This window comes from Acanthopagrus latus, chromosome 1 (assembly GCF_904848185.1).
Source record: "Acanthopagrus latus isolate v.2019 chromosome 1, fAcaLat1.1, whole genome shotgun sequence".
NCBI classification, from domain to species: domain Eukaryota; kingdom Metazoa; phylum Chordata; class Actinopteri; order Spariformes; family Sparidae; genus Acanthopagrus; species Acanthopagrus latus.
The window spans coordinates 15,181,802-15,201,212 of record NC_051039.1 but is presented as its reverse complement, the minus strand read 5'-3'; the positions used below and the strand labels follow the sequence as shown (position 1 = coordinate 15,201,212).

Genomic DNA, 19,411 nt, shown 5'->3' with positions numbered 1-19,411 from the left:
TAAGCGCGAAAATCCGAGACAAAACCATTGTGTTTCTCAACCAAACGCAAGTGTCCAGGTGAAGCGAGATGATTCACTCCCGCCCACCTCCGTCTTCGTATTTACACAGGAGGCGTAGCTTCAGGAGCATAGCGCAATTATTCTGGATGGTGCACATGGGCCTCTCCCGAATGTGTCCTCCTCCAAAAGACCTTAACAGCGGCCATACTGATATGGATTAGAAGGTAACCACAGGTTTAATGACAATTCAGCGGTCAGCAGCAACCTTCAGCAGTGGAGCTGATGCGGAGGACTGTGAGCTGTTGCCCAGCAGGTAAACACCGGCCCATTGGCTGTCACAGCTGCAGAGTCTCTGGGCTCATTAGGCCGCAGCTGCTGCTGCTGCTCCGCCACCCCGCCTGTCTGCTCCACCTGCTCTGGGTGAAGATACGGGAGCAGCAGAAGACTGGGGGAGAGGCAGAAGAAGTCGGTGTGCTTGATCCATAAACCTTAATAAACAAGTATTGCAAGGGAAGGCAACATATATTGTGAGGGAACTCAAAAGTACTGTGAGGGAATGCAAAAGTGTTCTGCAAGGGCAAATGTTCTTTTAAAAAAACACTTTTAAACCTGCCTCAGTTTGTAACACATTTTAACTGAAAAAAAGTGAAGGGTCAAAAACAGCCTGTTTTCATTTGTAGCTTCTTGTTGTAAAGTGGTGGCTTCTGTGGCGTAATGTCTTCCATCAGTTGCTGTATGCACTGGCTTACTAGTCATTTGCCGTAGTTATTTGTGGCCGTGCCAGAGGACTCACAACCCAACAGACCACAGCGGTTGCTCAGGCAGTGACTCATCTTGTCTTTTTGTCGATACTCTTTGGCGCAGTCACTGACCGGCCTGTCTACGTGGCGGGGCGGAAGAGGAGCCGCTGGCTGACACCAGACCTCGGGTGAGCTGCACTGTCACTTTCACAAAAACAAAACTGTCTTTGACATTTACAACTTGCCTTTGCTTGCAACAACTTGGGGGTGACGACTCTGCAACAAGGAGCCGGCGATAAAGTTTCAGTAATTTGCTTCGGTGTTGAAAATTGTGTTTGTTTTACTGGTTAAGAAGATGACAAAGCTGCGAATAATAGCCTAATTGTCATGAACGCCTTGTAATACAACAGTGGTCTCTGTTGACTGTCTGCTTGACATCGTTGTGTGTGTTGTCATAGTGTAATAATGTGTTAAAAGAAGCCGAAGACACTTTAAGAAGCCTCATGTTGATGTTTTCTAATGATTGTTTTCATTAAACCAGCTTTAGTGATTAATTGTTGGCCACCGTTTGATCTCTACAGGCTTTCTCTCTCGAACCTTTTCGATAAACTACTTTAATTGTGTTGTTTCTCCAGAAACAAAAGGGGGGAAAAAACTGTCACATCATACTTATCGTGCCCCGTTCTGCAGGCTGTCTTTTCCTCTGGACAGATGTTAGTTGTTATTGTGAGCCTGTGAATTTTGCCATCTTTTGCACACAGTTCATCAGGAGAGATAACGTTGTGCTAAATGGCCTTTTTTTTTTTTTTTTTTTTTTTTCGCTGCCAGGAAACGGCCTTAAACAAACTTAACCGAGATTGGAAACATCGAGATGACAAGTCGTGGTGAGGGTGCGGTTACAGCAACCTGCCGGTAGAGGCTGCTGTCGAGCCAGGAAGCGATTCATAATCATTTGGTCTCACAAAGTTTGAATGAACACAAATTATATTCTCCTAATTTTAGAGTGAAAATGAATTTAACATGCAGGTTAATGTCATTGAATTTGCGATGGTTATTTCATCAGAGATGAACAGCAATGAGGGGATGCAAGACTTCCTTCATAAAGCTTTAAATGTATTTACAGAGCATACTGTATGACTGCAAATATTACATGATTGACTCAGTCTGACTTTTGATTCTCTTATGTCAACCATAAAGTTTGTGTTTTTCTTCTATACATAAAATATTAGATCATTGACTCTCTCTTAGGTTTAAAATTGGATTTACATTAAGCCAAAGCCAATACATGCAAACATTTAAAAAATAAAACAAAGCAAAGCAAATGTTGGAAATATTGCTGAAGTGATTGTTGGCCATGTTGCAATGATGGTCAACTGTTAAAATGAGGACAAATGTTTGCAAACGCTTTGAATTGATTTAGTGATTTTTTTGAGTGTTTGGACTTTGTGCTGTAAGTATCTGAGCAGTGTGATGTCGTGTTGATTAATAAACATGTCCAAACATAGTTAATCAATTGTTTAAGTCAATTATCAAGAAAGAGAGGTGGAACATTCTGTGTCACAGCTTCTCCAGCCTGAGAATCTGCTTGTTGTCTCTGTTTTATGTCACCGTAAAATGAAAATATTGGAAAATTTCTGTATATCTAAAGATGACACAGATCAACATTTTCCCACTAAAATCAAGCATGTCTTCTCTTCCAGATCACCATGTCCCAGGCTGCCCCCTCTGACGGAGACCCCTCTGCTGACATCAACCCTCCGCCCACTCAGCCCGATCAATCTGACTCCTGCCAGGATGTCCCAGCAGCCCCTGCACCATCTTTAGACTCTCTGCAACCTCCTTTGATCCCAGAGAGATTCGCCCTCCCACAGTCCAGTGAGGAGGTGGCAACTGAGGACAACGCCACCGCTGACACTGCTGCCACCGCTGAGACTTCAGAGGTTGTGACTGACCAATCGGAGCCTCCTGCTGAGGCTCAGGTGTACGAATGTGACCAACCAGTTAGTCTGGAGCCCGAGGCTGCAGAGGAGGATGTGGAGGTCTGTAGCACCAGTATCTCTACGTTTATAACATCTCCAATTATTGACTTTCAAGGCCAATACTGATAATTATATATTGTTAAATGACGTTCTTTGGTTGGGTGTTTGTTTTTGTGCAGAAGTCACTTCAGGAGAAAGAAAAAGGTTGGGGGGGTTGGAGCTCATGGGGGAAATCTCTCCTCAGCAGTGCCACCTCCTCAGTCGGTACGTCTCCTGTTGTTACCTCCTTTCACCATCTCATATTTCCTCATCCACACAACCCTCGCATCTTTACCTTTCCGCATGTCTGTGTGCAGGTCAGAGCCTGACCTCCGTCAAGGTGAAGGCAGGAGAGGCTCTGCGTCTCCACAGCACGTCAGTAGGAGAGGAGGCACGAGAGGAGGACGAGGGAGCAGAGGAGAGCAGAGAGGGAGGAGGAAGTGAAAGTGGAGAGGCCGACCTGTCCGGCTCTGGGGAGTCGACTGCGAGTGCTGCGGCTTCTGGCAGGGGCGTCTTCTCTACCATCACACACGCTGTGCAGAACACAGTCAGTGAGCACACACGCGCTCACACACACACACACACACACACACACACACACACACACACACACACACACACACAATAAAGCAATAAAGTTCAATATATGGGATTAGGCTTGATTGAATTAATGGGAGCCTTGGTGGAGGTATGCACTCTCCTGAGTGCCATTCTCATTTTTCATCATTCCATGACATACTTTTGCCTGATTACATTACATTACTGATCTACAAACTATTACTAAGTATGAAAAAATTAAAGGGACGTCCACACCATGAATGACAACTACAGCAACAACTATAAATGGTTCGCTTTCCAGCACAAGCAGACTTTGGACTCCTCACCTCAACTACGACACTGACAGTGGTGAACAATATCATTTAGACCAATTTCAGAGCGATTCGATGAAAGACAGAAATGCAGGCAGCAAATCAAAATCCATCTTTGAACCAACTGTAGCTGGCCTCTCGTATGTAACTAATTGAGGGCATTTAAGAGAGAATTTTCACAAGGTCTACTGTAATAACTCAGTCTTATGTAACGTATAGAAGGCTGCAAATGTAACATCAAAAAATGCCATTTTACCTGAGACATGCTGCCAAACCATCTTTGGTCAGCCAGAGGTATCAATAAACTCTCGTAACAGAGTGCTGTTTCCCGTACCTCCTGTTGTGTTCGAAGAACTTCATGAAACCAAATCCTCCTGTGGGCTTTCGTTTTGCTGTTTACAGAACGTGATCGATCATCAGTGTGGTTACTTGCATCGTTATCTTTATAGTTATAGGTGGAGGTGTGGTTCTTGGTGTGGATTACCTTGAGTATTTTCATTTTTTTAAATCATTTTTTTATTCTTTAAATTTAAATGTTCTTTACGATTTGCCTTTTCCTCTCTCTCTCGCTCTCTCTCACTCTCTCACTCTCTCTCTCTCTCTCACTCTCTCTCTCTCTCTCTCTCTCTCTCTCTCTCCCCCAGGGTAAGTCGGTGATCAGTGGGGGTTTGGATGCCTTGGAGTTCATTGGAAAGAAGACGATGACTGTTCTTGCTGAGAGTGACCCCGGTTTCAAAAAGACCAAGACCCTGATGCAGAAGACCGCCTCGCTGAGTCAGGCACGCAAACACACTACACATATATAGACACTGACAGCAATCCGATACGTCTCCTCCTGTCAGATGCATCATTTAAAACTTGTGAATTGTGTGTCTGCGCGGAAGGGATTCATTTGGCGATATTCAGCTGGAATCTGCATTCTGTGACTGCACCTCTGCGACTGTTGATTAAGGTTTTACTTTGTTTTGTTTTTTTGTTAGATGTTGAAGGAAGCCAAAGAGAAAGAGCGGGCTCGTCTGGGCAACCAGCCAATCAGCGCTCCCACGGCTCACTACGGTATTCTGTTTGACGACTACCAGGGCTTGTCGCACCTCGAGGCCCTAGAGATCCTGTCCAACGAGAGCGAGGTCAAGGTAAAGAACAACTGTGGGGATTACAGAGCACTGCTCAGTCTTTTTTTAAAAAATAGTGTTGATGAATATATATATTTTCCTGCTCTAGGTCCAAGCCTTCCTCTCGTCCCTGGTGGAAGAGGAGCAGGAGGAGGTAAAGAAGGAGCTGATTTTCATCAAGGACATCTTCATCAAGCGGGAGGAAGAGGAGGGAGGAGAGGGAGAGGAAAAAGAAGAAGAAGGAGGAGGAGGAGGACAGGCGAAGGATAACGGTGATCTAAGTTCCCAATTACACTGTTCTACCCCCCTGTGTGAGTGACCCCAACCAGCCGAATATCAGACCTGCTGGAGGTGAAGGAGGTCCCTGAGCACTGACCCAGGATCAGCTGGCTTTATTCCCTGTTTATTTTGGCTTTATTTTCTGGTTGAACTGTGGCATAAGTCCTAAGATTGGATCAGAAGTTCAAGGTCAGAGCTGCGATTTCACTTTGGTTTAAGTTTCCAGTTCAGTGGACGATTTTAAGTACCAGAACAGGAGCATGAAGTGAGCAGAAAAACGGGCCATGATAACTGTAAAATGGGATTAGACTTGATGATAATAGTAAAAATAAGATCAAAGTAAGGATAGAAACTGCGTACAGAGAATGCATAATATCATTTCATATCAAAATATGTTTATTTAATTTTTGTTTAACCAGGGAAGACGTCTGATTGAGGTTAAAATCCAAGACAGTCCTGGCCAAGACAGGCAGCGGCACAGTTACACAGTTGCAGACATGAAACAAATAATGAAAGAGAGACAGATAACAAATTGCTCAACAGTGTACAGAACATCTACACTTAGTTGAATGTCCTGTTAGAAACACGTTAAATGCATTCATTGAGACTAGCTAATGAAGATTTAGGCAATTTTGTAACTGACTCAAGCAGTGCAATAGTGCGAGGCACAACAAGGTTTTGACTTTCTTTAAAAAAGATGTTTAAGAAGACTTCCCTGCTCAGAAGTTCAGATATCTTTACTTCTGCTGCTTCAGTTTTGCCATTTTCTTAATCAGTCCCATAACTGAATAGTAGTAGTAGTGCTGCTCAAGTGCCGCTTCATGAAGTGATACATGATGATTTCATAACATCTCACAGGAGGAAGAAGACGAGATGCTGCCTCGCTTTTCCGACAATTTATAAAGATGAGCCATACACAGGTTCCTGGAGGCTGCAGCAAACACCAAGACACGAGAAAACACTTTATTTGTCTGTCAGTAACTCCCACACTTCTAACCAGCAGGAAAGAAAAAAAACAGGTACTTAAGGGACTGTGAGAAAAAATATTGGGGCGGGGAGGAGGGGAACTGAATGTAATATTTCAGGCTATAAAAAGAAACTACCTGGAGTTGTTCCTATTTTTCTTGAAAAACAAAGGCTTCAATACCCTTCCAAAACATCTGAAAAAAAGTTACTGCCTGTGAATTAGTGAACCAGTGAAAATGAAATATTCACGCAGTCCTTGAATCTGAGTACATCAATGTCGCAGGTAACTGAAAGGACTGACAGGCACATCACTGTCAGTCTGTGACACTATGTGGTGTTTAATTGAAATAGATCCCTGTCAGTGAATCCCCTTTCGACTGTCCTTATCCACAGGGAGGTCAAAGGTCAGGATCAGAGCCAGAATGTCAGGTGTTAACTGTTCAAAGCACATTCTCTGTCAACATTTTCTTCATGTTGGGGAAAAAAAAACTGACAGAGTTGTGTCAAATAATGTCTGATTCACCCGAAACACGCACAAATTAGTTTTCTTATTTGCAGAAAGTCTGGAAAACCAGAGAACCTCGCAGGAAACAGTGTTGGAGGCGTTTTTGATTCTTATCTGCTGTCTGCTAACAAAGTAGAAACTGCTCTACCAAAGTGAAATTCAGTGTCGAGGGGACATCAAGTGATGCCAAGTTTTTTTTGTTCTTTCATCAAATCTCACCAGCCCCGTGTCACTTCACATTTTGAAAGCTATATGTAACCTTATACTGTGCGACAGGTGCCCTCGGGCGATGTCGCAGCAGTCCCTTTACCTGGAGGGTTTGACGCTGATCCAGCGCCGGTGTTCAGGGGCCACCGACACATTCGCATCACATCACAGATTCTAAACAAAAGCAATCGGATCAAGACATTAAATCTGCATGAGTGCTGTGAGCATCACGCTCTAATTGTAATTTATATATTGGAGTTTGAAATAATTTGGCACAAAAACAAGAATCAAAAGTGCACCGAGTCTCTGTAGAGCTGTTAGATGAAGGCAAACAAGGATATTATCATTATGATCTCAGCATGGGGGAAATCAAACACGTGCACCTGCTGCAAACTGCTCTCATTTCCAGCAACAATGGCTTTAACATGTGCTGTGTAAACTGAAGTGAGTTTGTGTGCGTGTGTGTATTTTTGTGTTTTTTACCAGCTGCCGATGGCGAGGAGTTTGTGAGCGTTCTCACCGAGCTGCTGTTTGAGCTCCATGTTGCTGCCACTCCAGACAAACTCAACAAGGTGAGTCACACACACACACAACATTTACTCAAATACTGCACTCAAGTACAAATCTGAGGTACTTGTATATTATTTGTCTTTTTTTTCATGCCACTTTCTGCTTTCAGATGGGAATACTGTTTTTTGTTTTACTTCACTGCAATTATGTGACAGCTTTAGTTATGAATTGTTTTTATGTATTGTTATGAATTAAACATGAATCATACAGTACATTTAGATTTATCAAACAGTAATGAATTAAACAGTGTATAGCTCGTCAACACAGTGATAAGCAGTTGCCTCACTATCTTTAGCATTTTTACAGAGCAAACCAAAAATCCCTAAATTCAGTAATTTGATGTAGTCCATCTCAGCTTGCTCGGTCAAATTCTGCTTTACATTAATACTCCAGTAATATTAATATCAGCAAGATGCAGAAGATGACAGCAGGTCCATCTCATCAGTATTTTATTTATAATTCATGATGATTGGTTGCTGGGTTTTGATGGTTTACTGCTGTTTGTGTTTTTTTTTCTGTGTGACTGAGTGGATGAACTAATTTTGTTGTACTGCTACAAAATACTGAGAAAGTTGTTAAAGACCCCAAAAACACCTGTTTGGAACATTCCACAGGTGAACTCATGTGAAACGCATGCAAATGATTACATTCTGTTTTTATTATGTTTTGAACGGTGTCCCAATGTTTCTAGAATCAAAGTTGAAGTAACAAAACACAGGGAGCCTGTCAAAGCATCATTTTTCTGAAACCACGGCCTCCTGTTATTCTTCAACTCTGATCCACTCTCTCCTGCTGCCGTCTTATAAGAAATACAAAAGTGATCACCTTTGAAGTCCTTCTGCATATTCAAACTCACACATATAGGACCTGTATTAGCATATGAGCGTGTATATGCATCTGATTAGCATACATCAGGATGGCAAGCTCCTTCCACGCAGAGCTGATGGGTGATAATTATTCATCACCAGGCTCGGATGAAGGCCCACGATTGGGTGAGCATGGTGGAACAGCCAGAGACGGTCGGCAGGGAAACGCACGACCAGCCGGAAGGACAGGTCTCACCTGGAGAGACCGAAGACGAAGGGGAGGAGGAGAAGAAGAAGAAAGGCGGAGAGGAGCAGGGGGAGGAGAAGAGCGGGGAGGAGGAGATGAAGGGTGGAGAGGAGGAAAAGAAAGAGAAAGACCCCAGATCTGTAGAGGTATCATTACATGACTCAGCACAGCAAAAGTAATTTGATCTCCCCGTACTTCTGCTGTCACAGGCTCATTTGATTTGATACATTGATTCCATGTGTGTGCGTGCGTGCGTGTGTGTGTGCGTGCGTGCGTGTGTTCATCCTCCTCTCTCCAGGTTGTCTACCTGTCATCAGTCAGCAGTCTGGCTGAGGTGACGGCTCGCAGTATCGAGCAGCTCCACAAGGTGGCAGAGCTCATCCTCCACGGCCAGGACCTGGAAAAACCAGCCAGGGACCAGGCACACATCCTCACCAGGTGCGTGTGTGCACACCTTTGTCTATATGCGTGTGAGAGGGAGAGTTTTGCTAAGATCTGTCTTGTTATTCCAGGTTGACATGTGCCATGTGTAAGGAGGTGGAGTGTTTGGCCAAGAAGTTCTCTGATACGCTGCTCTTTGTTGGGGTAGGTGAGAGGGATTGTGTGTGTGTGTGTGTGTGGATAGTAGGGGTGTTAAAGGATAAGGTTACTCTGTTCTATTTATTCATTATTGCCAGCAAATCCCATTTAAAAAAATCCAACACAACACTTTCCCCACCTTGTCTTAATGTTCGTGCTTGTGGCTCACAGATCTAAGATCACTGTGTCCTACTGGACATGTAAAGTGGTTCACAAAGAAGTTGTAAGAGAGGCTCCGTTATTTCCTAAAACAGCTTTGTACTGTAATGTTTTGAATCAGGATTCAGTACAGTCCATTTGTCTGGGACTTTTTGCAGCTGCAGTCATTTACAGCATTTTTCTTCAGCAGATCAGTGTGAAATTTTGCATAATAAACAAATCGGACGTATCACGATGTGTTTTCTCAAATATTTAAACAAAATATGTTTCATGTTTATGGCTTGACTATTTCACGAAATTAAACGTTCTGGATGTTTTTGTATCATTTCTACAAATGTACCAATCATGCAGCATAACATGATTCTATAGTGCAGGGCTGAAGAGTTTAAATGTGACTATTTTCTGGCTTTTTTACTCTTTGTAACAGTAAACTGAATATCTTTACAGACATTTATGGACATCTTGTACTTTTGGGTAAAAAGTGATATTTCAACCAAAGAAGTAATTGATTAATCAACAATAGAAATGATCTTAAGTTGTAGCCCTAAAGTAAATTCTGATTAGGTGACAATGAAAGGAAACGTCACAAAGTTAAATGATGTGGCTCATTTATGTGCTTTGAATATATATGTAGAGAAATGGAGTGTCCATAGTTTTTTGCATGTTTTTCTCCCGAGGCTCTCCATCAGTACACTGAGTATTTAGACTGTGATGTCACATCTTTTCTCACCGCTGCTTCCCGTCTCTCATCTCTGGCGTTCTGTCTCTCAGGGTCGGAGGAAAGCGGAGGAGTTGAATCCGCTGGTCGATAGCGTGCTGCTAGAGGTGAGGTGTACAGATTTTTTTCTCATATAGTCTCGATCATGATCAAGTATGATGACTGCTAGGAATGCATTAACAATCACTGCGCCTGGCGTGTGTTATGGGCAGAGATTCCCCTGCAGTCCTGTTGTGAATAGATTTCCCAAGATCCTAGGTCGCAGGTCGTCAGGAGCTTTTGGGTGCATGTGTGTTGTTGTTCTCTGACTGACAACCAGTCAGCTGGGAGTCGATATGAGGGGAACCTGCACTGTTGGTTGTATGTCTTCAGGGTGTCAACACCATCAATTGGCTTTGTGTGTTTTCTGTTTGAGTGAAAATCTGAGCAGAGTGTGTTTGAGATTTTTCTTCTGGCCAGTTACCGTAAATTTTGTTCCCCCTCCCCTCTCCAGTGACTCCGACTTCACCTTCCAGTCATTTTGTATGTCTGTAATTTTTTTGTATGTGAAATGACGATGCGTCTCCCGTCTGCAGGGCTCCAACAGCACCAACTACATCCAGAATGCATTTCAGCTGCTGCTGCCGGTCCTGCAGATCTCCCATCTCCAGAGCCAGCACAGTCGGTCCAACACAGAACCAGCTGCACCGACACAGCACTAACACACACAAACACACGCTACCTGCTCAGCCGCTTGTCTTAATGTATCTATTGTTGTACAGTTAAGTGTCGAGAATAGATTATTCCAGATTAAGAGCTAAAATCTACATTAAGTGCCATAACGACAGGCAGAAGATGTTTTATATATAACATACATAATATAATCTAAAAGATAACAGTATAACAAGTAGATACATGTCAAAGTGACCCACATGCAGGTTGAATGTGTGTCTTTTCCCAATTGTATCGACTCTGTTTCGCAGCTGAGTTTGTGCTTTGAGGAACCAAATGTGTTCAGAGCTGACTCGACTTTCAGCTGGCACTCATATCTGACAAATAATGTTGCGTCTCTGTCGTCTCCAAAAGCTGAACCAAAAACAGTAAATTACTGATTGTGTCGGAGAGACTCTACATTAATGTATATTAAGCGTTCTTTGCACTCCTGATGGTCTATTGTTATTTCAACACAGAGCATTGACTGACACTAGTGAACTGACATGTTTTAATCTGGTTTGAGATGAAATGCCAGTATTAATAATGATACATGACAACAACACTTTGAGCGTGTTTTTTTTTTTATAATTATGATTATTAAATTATGTGAAGAAACACTACCTTCTATTTTACTCTTGTCCAGCTTGATTTGATAGAAAAATCTGATCTTCGTACTTCGTAAGATTTGAAAATATGGACCTTAAAGATTTAATGTAGGTGAGTTCATCTCTAATTATCTTATTTTTGTGCCACTACACTTAAAAAGTAGTTTAATATTTTGTGAAATTTGCGGAATAACTTTTACAGTAAAATGAGAAATATCTGTGTGATAAAGATGAAGTTGGAGTCCGCAGCCAGTTAGCTTAGCATAACACAGAGCCAAGGAACAAGTGGAAATAGCCAAACTGGGTACAACTAATGACAATTTGCCCACCAGCACCACTAAAGTACACTAATAAACATGTTATATCTAGTGTGTTTCAATTCGTAAAAACAAACCTATGAAAAAATAAATATTGTGGCGTTTCCGGGGCATTTGTTCATACGTAAACCTGATACGACTTAATTTTTTGGACACATGGGGGCAGTTGAAACAGCTTGTGAAACTTTTAAGTTGATATTGTCAATTTGTTCGCAAACAGTTTCTTATTTACACCTCCTTTCTGGCCACTTGCTGAATATGAGCTTCTCTTATCTCTGTTTTTGGTTTCCAACATCTCCTGAGGAAATATTTGGCTTGTTAGCTGCTAAATGATCCACTTCTTTCACCAGCTCGTTGGTCAGTGTGTCTGTCTGCAGTTTGATGCTGAGGATGTCACGTCCTCTTACTTTTTACAGCTTCTTCCTCTGAAAACAGCCTCAACAAACCATGACAGTAAAGTTTGCCAAGAACAACTAAACAGATGAACTGAAACTCTCTATAAACTTGATAATCCCCCTTTCAGCATTTTCACATTGTGACATTTTGTCTTTTGATGCAGTGTTGATACAAACATATCAGTAGTAGCCACTGTAAAAACCAAAATTAATTGGTAATGTATTGATCTCTGAGCTGAAGAGGATCTTCATCGTAACTGTTTCCCTGCCTTCAGTCTAAATGATAAGCTAAGCTAACTGGTTTCATCAGCTTAGCATTGTGTAACAACTTGCTTTAGTTACATGTTGCAGTCAACACAAGTTTTCTATTCTTCAAATTTCAAGTTTCTGTCAACAGCAGTATAGCTTACATTAGCCTCAGGAGCTAGAATGTTTTCCTTTGCTTAGCCGCACCATCGGCTTCTGCGGGATTTCTGTACAGTTGTTGTGGTCTGGCTCAACAGTCTTAATGCTAAGCTAAGCTAACTGGCTGCTGGTGCCAGCTATGTAGTTCCTGTAAACACTCGATTTTGCAACAATTTTCTCATCTAAACTCTTGGCAAATAAGAAAAGGCTGAAGTATTTCTTGAACAATAATGACACGTTGTGCCCTCTCTCGAAAGTCTCACATGACTCTTCAAGATGATGAAGGCATTAGCCGAAACATGAAGGTGTTTTTATGTATTTGGTCCTGACCTCCTGAAAAGGGCTTGTAATGCTGTTTTCAGCCATTTTTTTCATTTCTCCTCCTTTTCTTCAACCACCTGTGGCGTTTTATAGCAATCCCAAGGTGCTCACAGTGCATCTGTTTTTAATACCCAGTGTTAAATTGGCTCTTCCAGCCTGCAGTTACACAGATCTCTGTTGGAGATGACGTATTTTCTTCCCCTTCTTTACTTCTGCTTCTTCTCTCTTTAGAGACACAGGCTCGGAAAGATATTAAGCCTGCTTTCAGCGGTAGATGGCGTGAGGCTGTTTATCAGCCGTGCTCGTGCCTCAGAATACAGAATGAATTGTAATGCGAAAATAAAAAATGTTTGAAAGCCAGGTCATTTTTTTTTCCCGGCTCGGACAGTTTACTCACGTATCAAGATTCCCCTCTAATGAAGTGCCCTGGGACTGTTTGAGGATGAGATGTTGAAAATAAACAAGTTTAACCATCTTTGTTTGTCTCAGATGTTTTTTATTTTCATCATAAAGGTGGCTGGTAGTTGACAGATGGATGTTATTTTTCTCCAGTGCACTTTGAGTCCATTTCTGTCCTCCTCTGTCACCAGGCCTGCTCATCTGGGAGGGAGGAGGTGGACGGATGGCTGCGGTGATGCAGGTTTGCTAAATATAGACAAGAGAGAGAGAGAGATATATATATATATATATATATATATATATATGTATGTATATATGTATATATATATATATATATATATATATATATATATATATATATATATATATATATATATATATATATATATATATATATATATATATATATATATATATATATATATATATATATATGTGTATATATATATATATATATATATATATATATATATATATATATATATATATATATGTGTATATATATATATATATATATATATATATATATATATATATATATATGTATATATATGTATATATATATATATATATGTATATATATGTATGTATATATATGTATGTATATATATGTATGTATATATATGTATATATATATATGTATATATATATATGTATATGTATATATATATGTATATGTATATATATATGTATATGTATATATATATATATATATATATGTATATATGTATGTATAAATATAAAATGTGTGTGTGTGATAAACAGATATAGAATAAGATGACAATGGAACAAGTAAGAATGGGGTGATGTTGACCGTTTCATTACAGTGCCGATTATCATATGAAGACTAATATTAAGTATGAATTACAGTAAAACATGAAACTGGTGCAGTGTCACCTGCAAGCGGGGGTACAGGCTTTGTGTTGAAAGTAAATGGTGGAAAGTACTCAAACCCTGTTCTTAAGTACATGTATAGTTTTGAGGTACTTTGCATAGTAAGTCATTTGAGTAATTTAATTTTCTGCTGCTTGATACTTCTGCTCCTTTACATTTATTTGTCAGCTTCAGTTGCTAGTTACTTTGCAGTTTCATATTATGATTGCAAAATACAATCAGCAAAAGAAAATATTTTACGTTTTTACAGATGTAACATAAAAAAACAAGTAAACCTACATAATACTCGCATCAAAGTGAATGTGGCTCTTGAGTTTACCTGTATAACACTGGTCGGTGTTTCCATCCAGCAGAGTGTCTAGATTGTCTGAAAAAAGGTTTGTGTAGACTTTTAAATACAATGTGACAGAAAGAACTGAAAGTGCAGGTGATGTTATTCATTCTCTGAATTTACCTTGACTGTCAACTTCTTGAATAGGTGACAGCACTGTCCATTAAACAAAAAAAAAAAACACGATCAAAGAACTGAAATATCCGAGCTATCAAATGATTTTCATCCAAACTGTGTGAAGAAACTTACTGGGCCACGTCCGGGACCCGAGCGAGTGAGGGATCATTCCTATGGGACAATAAAGGAAATATTACAATTTAAATGTAAAACATTAAAATATCATCTCAAAATGAAGATGTATAACTTTTTGTGAGTTCATGACATACTAATTAACCAAATTCAGTTACCTCTGGGACTGATGACATCTGCGTGCCGCTCACCATCTGGTGTAAAGATAAGCAGAAGTGTTCATTGTATCAGGCAAATTTATCATTCGTCAAAAAAAGGTATTCTGCCCTCGCCAGAAAAAAGTTTCTCACAGAAGACGTGACATCTGCTATGACGTGATATGAGACGAACATTCAAAACATTCATCTCAATTATCTTTGGCACTAATGCCATCAGGATTGTGCTTTCAACTGCATGTGTGAGAAAACATAGAAGGAGGTTTGGTTTTATTTGACAGGCAGTAAGACTAGTGAGCATTAACAGTTTTATATCAGTTTACTTGGTGTATAAATGCACTTTTTGAATTTTCCTTGGCAGGGTTGGATTTTGTTGGCCAGCTATGGATTGACCACTGCCCTTAAAGCTTATTTTTATGTATTTTTAGATTGTCTGTAGATGGACAAGGACAGGGACAGATCCAGGAATGTTTTCTCACTTTCTTTAACATTGCAAAATTGGGCTAATTATTCAGTGTTTTCATTACTTTCTCAGGGAATAATGTTGGATCTTGATGAAACTAATCAGACATATGAAGGCGGGTGTTATCTGTGAGTGAGGGGACTTCTGGACCTTGGCGGAGATATGCACTGCTGTTTTATGTTTGCAAACTTGCTTAATTCAAAGTATTGCATACTGAATCGAACACAACATTGCAGGTATACGATGAACTCTACAAACACAGGCATTGATGGAGAAGTGTGTAATATATAAGGGTCATCAAGGAAAAATATAACAATACTAAGGGAATTAAGAATAAAATGTACCATTCAGCTGCCGGCCCGTGAAGTTGTAACCAACAGGATGCACCTTGGGCTTTTCTGACGAGATTAAGAGACATTTTCGGGTCAACATCAAAACATCAAGGTAACCCAGTGTGCGCGTGTGTGTATGTGTGTGTGTGTGTCTTACTGCATGCAGCGCTCCCCCTGTAGACCTGTCCGAGCACAGATGTCACTATAATAAGCAGAAAGAGACACAGCAGAACCAGCCAGAGCACCCTGAACATACACCGCCACTCGTCTGGAGGACAGAGAGGGATTAAAGCAGAGACGGATTATGGTCAGAGAAAAGGTCCGGGCCTGCAAAAAACATTATTTTCATTACACAAATATATTTGTGCCTACACAGTCAATGTCAGAAAAACAGTTAAAATATCCATAACAATCATCCAGAGCTCGGAAATGATGAAAAAAAAGCGAGAAATAATAGCAAGAGGCAGAAATACAGCTACAAATCCAAGCAGAGAGGAAACAGTAAGGAAGGGTATGGAAAAGTTCTGCGGAAATTTGGCAGAAATAACAATGTTTGATGGATATCCATTTTATAACACACACACACACACACACACACACACACACACTGGAAAATATGACTTGGTTGTTGCTTTAAGCTTGGGGGAGTGTTGGAGAGCTGAATAGAAGGAAGAGGAGCCAAAATCAATGGAGCCCCGGAGAAACAGTAGATTAAGATGAACTGTAACTCTCGGATCTTACAGTACAGAGAGAGGAAGAGAAACAAAGTCACTGAGCTGAGGCTGGAGTCAAGAGCAGAAAAATTTGCTCTATTGAAAAAAATGACTCCATCTCGAAATTGAGAGCGACGGCGGGTTTGAATGAGACTGAGACACTTTCACCTCAAATGAAAACTGATTGGCCAATTTTTCTTTGTCTCTTATTGTCTCCTCTCCTCTCCGATCTTAAGAGTAAAGCCACACTGATCACGGAGCGAATAAAGAAGCTCTGCTCCCTCATCCTGACACCAACCTTTCTGTGGCCGTTTCCATAGCAGCTTTTCCTTTGCTGTTGCAGTCAAAACTGTTTGATTGGCAAGCCAAAGGAGACACTGGCTCCGATTGGCTGACTCCGAGGTGGGTGGGGCAGGGAGGCAGCAGTAAAATGTTTCGCTTTCTTCTTCACCATCTGTCTGATTCCTCTCCTCTTTCTCATCCTCATCCTCCTTCTCTCCTAATGGGTGGAGGTGTAAGGAGCTCTGATTGTTGAGGCCGTATAAGGTGAGATTGAGTGTCTCTCCGACTGTGAGTTGAAGCTCCACTGAGACCTTGAATTGTACCATTAAATCTGCAGATAGATAGATAGATAGATAGATAGATAGATAGATAGATAGATAGATAGTCGTAAATTATTTGCCCATTGCAACTTACATGATCATTTTTAGCAGTCTAGAGCCATGCTAGAGGCTGTTAGCATGCTAGTATTACCAAATGATAGCATGCTAACATACTAAACTGAGGTGGCGAACCCAGTCATCAGTCCGCTTACCATCAACATTGGCTCAGCATTAAGCTCGAAGCACTAGGCTACTGTTGCATGAATGTAAACTGACAGGATCATTACGATTGCATTTGTACATCTCTCAAGGAATAAAAGCAAGGAATCTGTGTGTGTGTGTGTGTGTGTGTGTGTGTGTGTGTGTGTGTGTGTGTGTGTGTGCATGTGTGTTCCTCAAACATCTCTGCAGATCAGGATCAGACTGACCTGAGAGTTTCAAGATGGCTGCTGTTTGGTTCAAAGGTGCGCGACATCGGATATGTTTGGACTACAATGATACCATTAATAAATTATTACATAAATGCTTTACAAATTCTACCGGCATTTCCAGGGGGGCTACCATAGTCAAGTGCGCACCAGAGCCAATCACTGCACACCATAGCCACGTGCGCACCAGAGCCAATCACTGCAGAGCTCACATCCACGACACACCTGAGAAACAAGCGGATTTGTACCTGCAGCGGTGCGAGCTGGGCCGGGATTTTGCCGGCGGTTCGGTCCAGTTCTGTGCATCTAAACTGACTGCTGTGGATTAATGAGACTAAACGAGTCCGGAGCGAGTCTGTTCCGGTCTGAGGAGATCCGGAGACGCGCGGACAACAAGGTGGAATCGGAATCTGTGGATGTTCGTGTGTAGCTAGCTGCTAGCTGCTAGCCCACCCACACACAGCCCACCTCTCCAGTCGACGGACGCACCGGCAGGTCCAGAACCGGAATTAGGGTAAGTAATATCCGCCACGCTTTTTCGTGAACATTGCCGTCTCGTTTGCTTTGTGTCTGGCGTCGGAAGAAATGGTAAAAACGGGCTATTGTCACGAAAGTGTCCAAGCAGCATGTTTGGTTGTTGAGGAACGGGAAGTTGTGGGAGGAATGGAGGCGGATGAATGACAGCCAACGACGGTCAGTGTAGAGACAGCGATATTGAGAGTTGAGAGATTTGTGACATTTAGCATGTTAAATGATTAGCATGCTAATCTTTTGCTAATTATCACTAGGGACAGGTTTTTTTATGTGGTTTGAATCCTGTAACGTATCCACTTAGACTATTGAAACATCTTAGTTTTATTTAATCACATTTTGAAATAACTGAAGGCTACAATAACAACAACTGGAAGGTGTCTCATCGACCTTTGATAACTGAGAAGGAAGATACACTACAGTTTTCTGTGGTAGCCTATTTACAACCTGTGGCTGCAACCTGAAAGAACCAGGGCCTCATATGAATCAATTTAAGTAGGAGATTCACATTAAAATGACACGAGGAGAAAAACAGAAATATAAACCTTAGGAAAAGTAAACTTAAATGGTAATCCATCCAGCAGTTTATGAGGTATTTGAGTCTGGACCAAAGGGATGAAAAAACAACTGAAGCTTATGTTTAAAACTGGGCAATACCTGAAGATGAGATGTTTCTGTGTAGTTCTGTCATGTTTGTATCAGTTTCACAGAGGAACCAGCTCTTTGGGTCTGGGTCTTCACTGCCTCTCCAGAAGTCTGGCACAGGATCCGTTATGTTACTTTGATTCTTTTGCGCGCAGCCCTGCTCCCATTTTTCACGTTCTGGAGTCTGCGATGGGTCACACATCGTCTTTCTCCTAATTTCAGCATCCTCGATCCTCCCATTTTCACCTGTCTTCACAGGTTTCCCTCGCTCACAGGGACGGTATGGCAGACAGTGGAATTTAACTTTTGATACTGAAAGGAGAGAGAGAATGAACAGCAAAAAAATTGAGAGCGGTTTCTCGACAGGAGAAGGCTTCGAGCAGGGGGGAAAGAGGCAAAACGCTCTCAAGTCAGAAATCAGAGCAAGATCTCAAAATGGAAGCTTGTGCCTCCAGTTTCTGTCTGACAGACAAAGACAGACAGGAGAGAGACAGACGAAGCACAAAACGCATTGAAGGTGAACACATGGACGAGTACAAAGCCTAAAGCAAGATGCACTCAAAAAGGGAAGCTTTTCAAGGCAACGCAATATAGAAACACTTTCAAAGCAGCTGTCAGTCAGCGATGTGAAGAGCTATATTTGGGAATGACTTTTAGCTCAGAGAGACAAAACGAGAGAGGTTGAATCAGACTGAGCCTTACATGAAGAGGAAGAAAGAGGACAAAGTGACTCAACAGCATGAAGTTTACTTCTTTTAAAGGGTGACATTTGATCCAAAGTTTGAACAAAACCGAGCCAAGGAACAGCCTCAGCTCTGCCTTCTGAGCGCTTCAGAAGGTCACTGAAGCTGCTAGTGAAGCATTTGGAAAAACACACACGACACACAGAGGATGAAACCTCCATCTGTAGATGTTTGGATGACCCACCTCTGTACAACGTGAAGAATTCCGGTAGGCAGATGATGAAGGCGAGGATCAGGAGGATGAAGAGTTTTGTTAGTGCTGCTCTTGTCATTGTGGCACCATCAGATCACACGCACAGACACACACGTGCACTCCCTTCTTCAGGCGGGCTCAGTCATGACTTGTGGCTCGTGGTGCCTGCTTCCTTTTCTTGAAACCGACACATTCAGTCACACTTTGTCCGTGCCCATCGCA

At 41.5% G+C, this 19,411-nt stretch overlaps 3 protein-coding genes across 12 annotated transcripts in view; 2 read left to right on the top strand and 1 right to left on the bottom strand.

Moving 5' to 3' along the window:
* Nucleotides 1–121: 121 nt before the first annotated feature.
* fam114a1 (family with sequence similarity 114 member A1) lies at nucleotides 122–11,100 on the top strand. Of its 6 annotated transcripts, none has more exons than XM_037095291.1 (14): nucleotides 122–313; nucleotides 865–928; nucleotides 2,441–2,779; nucleotides 2,899–2,983; nucleotides 3,076–3,305; nucleotides 4,272–4,406; nucleotides 4,608–4,760; nucleotides 4,849–5,050; nucleotides 7,183–7,268; nucleotides 8,235–8,465; nucleotides 8,618–8,757; nucleotides 8,832–8,904; nucleotides 9,829–9,882; nucleotides 10,351–11,100. In XM_037095291.1, exons 3-14 carry the CDS (start codon nucleotides 2,447–2,449, stop codon nucleotides 10,474–10,476), a joined length of 1,848 nt encoding a protein of 615 aa, XP_036951186.1. In that variant the 5' UTR covers nucleotides 122–313; nucleotides 865–928; nucleotides 2,441–2,446; the 3' UTR covers nucleotides 10,477–11,100. The 6 variants fall into 6 exon arrangements, with proteins under 6 accessions (XP_036951186.1, XP_036951215.1, XP_036951231.1 ...); XM_037095336.1 differs by having other exon boundaries at nucleotides 123–313; nucleotides 4,849–5,011; XM_037095302.1 differs by lacking the exon at nucleotides 122–313 and adding an exon at nucleotides 382–527.
* Nucleotides 10,534–19,320, bottom strand: LOC119018017. Of its 3 annotated transcripts, XM_037095342.1 has the most exons (10): nucleotides 19,181–19,320; nucleotides 18,266–18,565; nucleotides 16,346–16,660; nucleotides 15,492–15,602; nucleotides 15,347–15,400; nucleotides 14,543–14,578; nucleotides 14,385–14,423; nucleotides 14,259–14,291; nucleotides 14,124–14,171; nucleotides 10,534–13,156 (listed from the first exon to the last, which is right to left on the bottom strand). In XM_037095342.1, the coding sequence occupies exons 1-10, from the start codon at nucleotides 19,266–19,268 to the stop codon at nucleotides 13,095–13,097; spliced, it is 1,086 nt and encodes a 361-aa protein (XP_036951237.1). In that variant the 5' UTR covers nucleotides 19,269–19,320; the 3' UTR covers nucleotides 10,534–13,094. The 3 variants fall into 3 exon arrangements, with proteins under 3 accessions (XP_036951237.1, XP_036951238.1, XP_036951239.1); XM_037095343.1 differs by lacking the exons at nucleotides 18,266–18,565; nucleotides 19,181–19,320 and adding an exon at nucleotides 17,326–17,470; XM_037095344.1 differs by lacking the exons at nucleotides 16,346–16,660; nucleotides 18,266–18,565.
* The window catches only part of klhl5 (kelch-like family member 5), a 54,157-nt gene continuing 52,202 nt past the window's right edge, over nucleotides 17,457–19,411 (top strand). For 2 of the 3 annotated variants that reach the window (XM_037095269.1, XM_037095261.1), the window contains exon 1: nucleotides 17,457–17,591. The gene's annotated coding sequence lies outside the window, so the exon portion shown is untranslated. The remainder of the gene's footprint in view (nucleotides 17,592–19,411) is intronic. The other variant, XM_037095278.1, reaches the window with a different exon arrangement.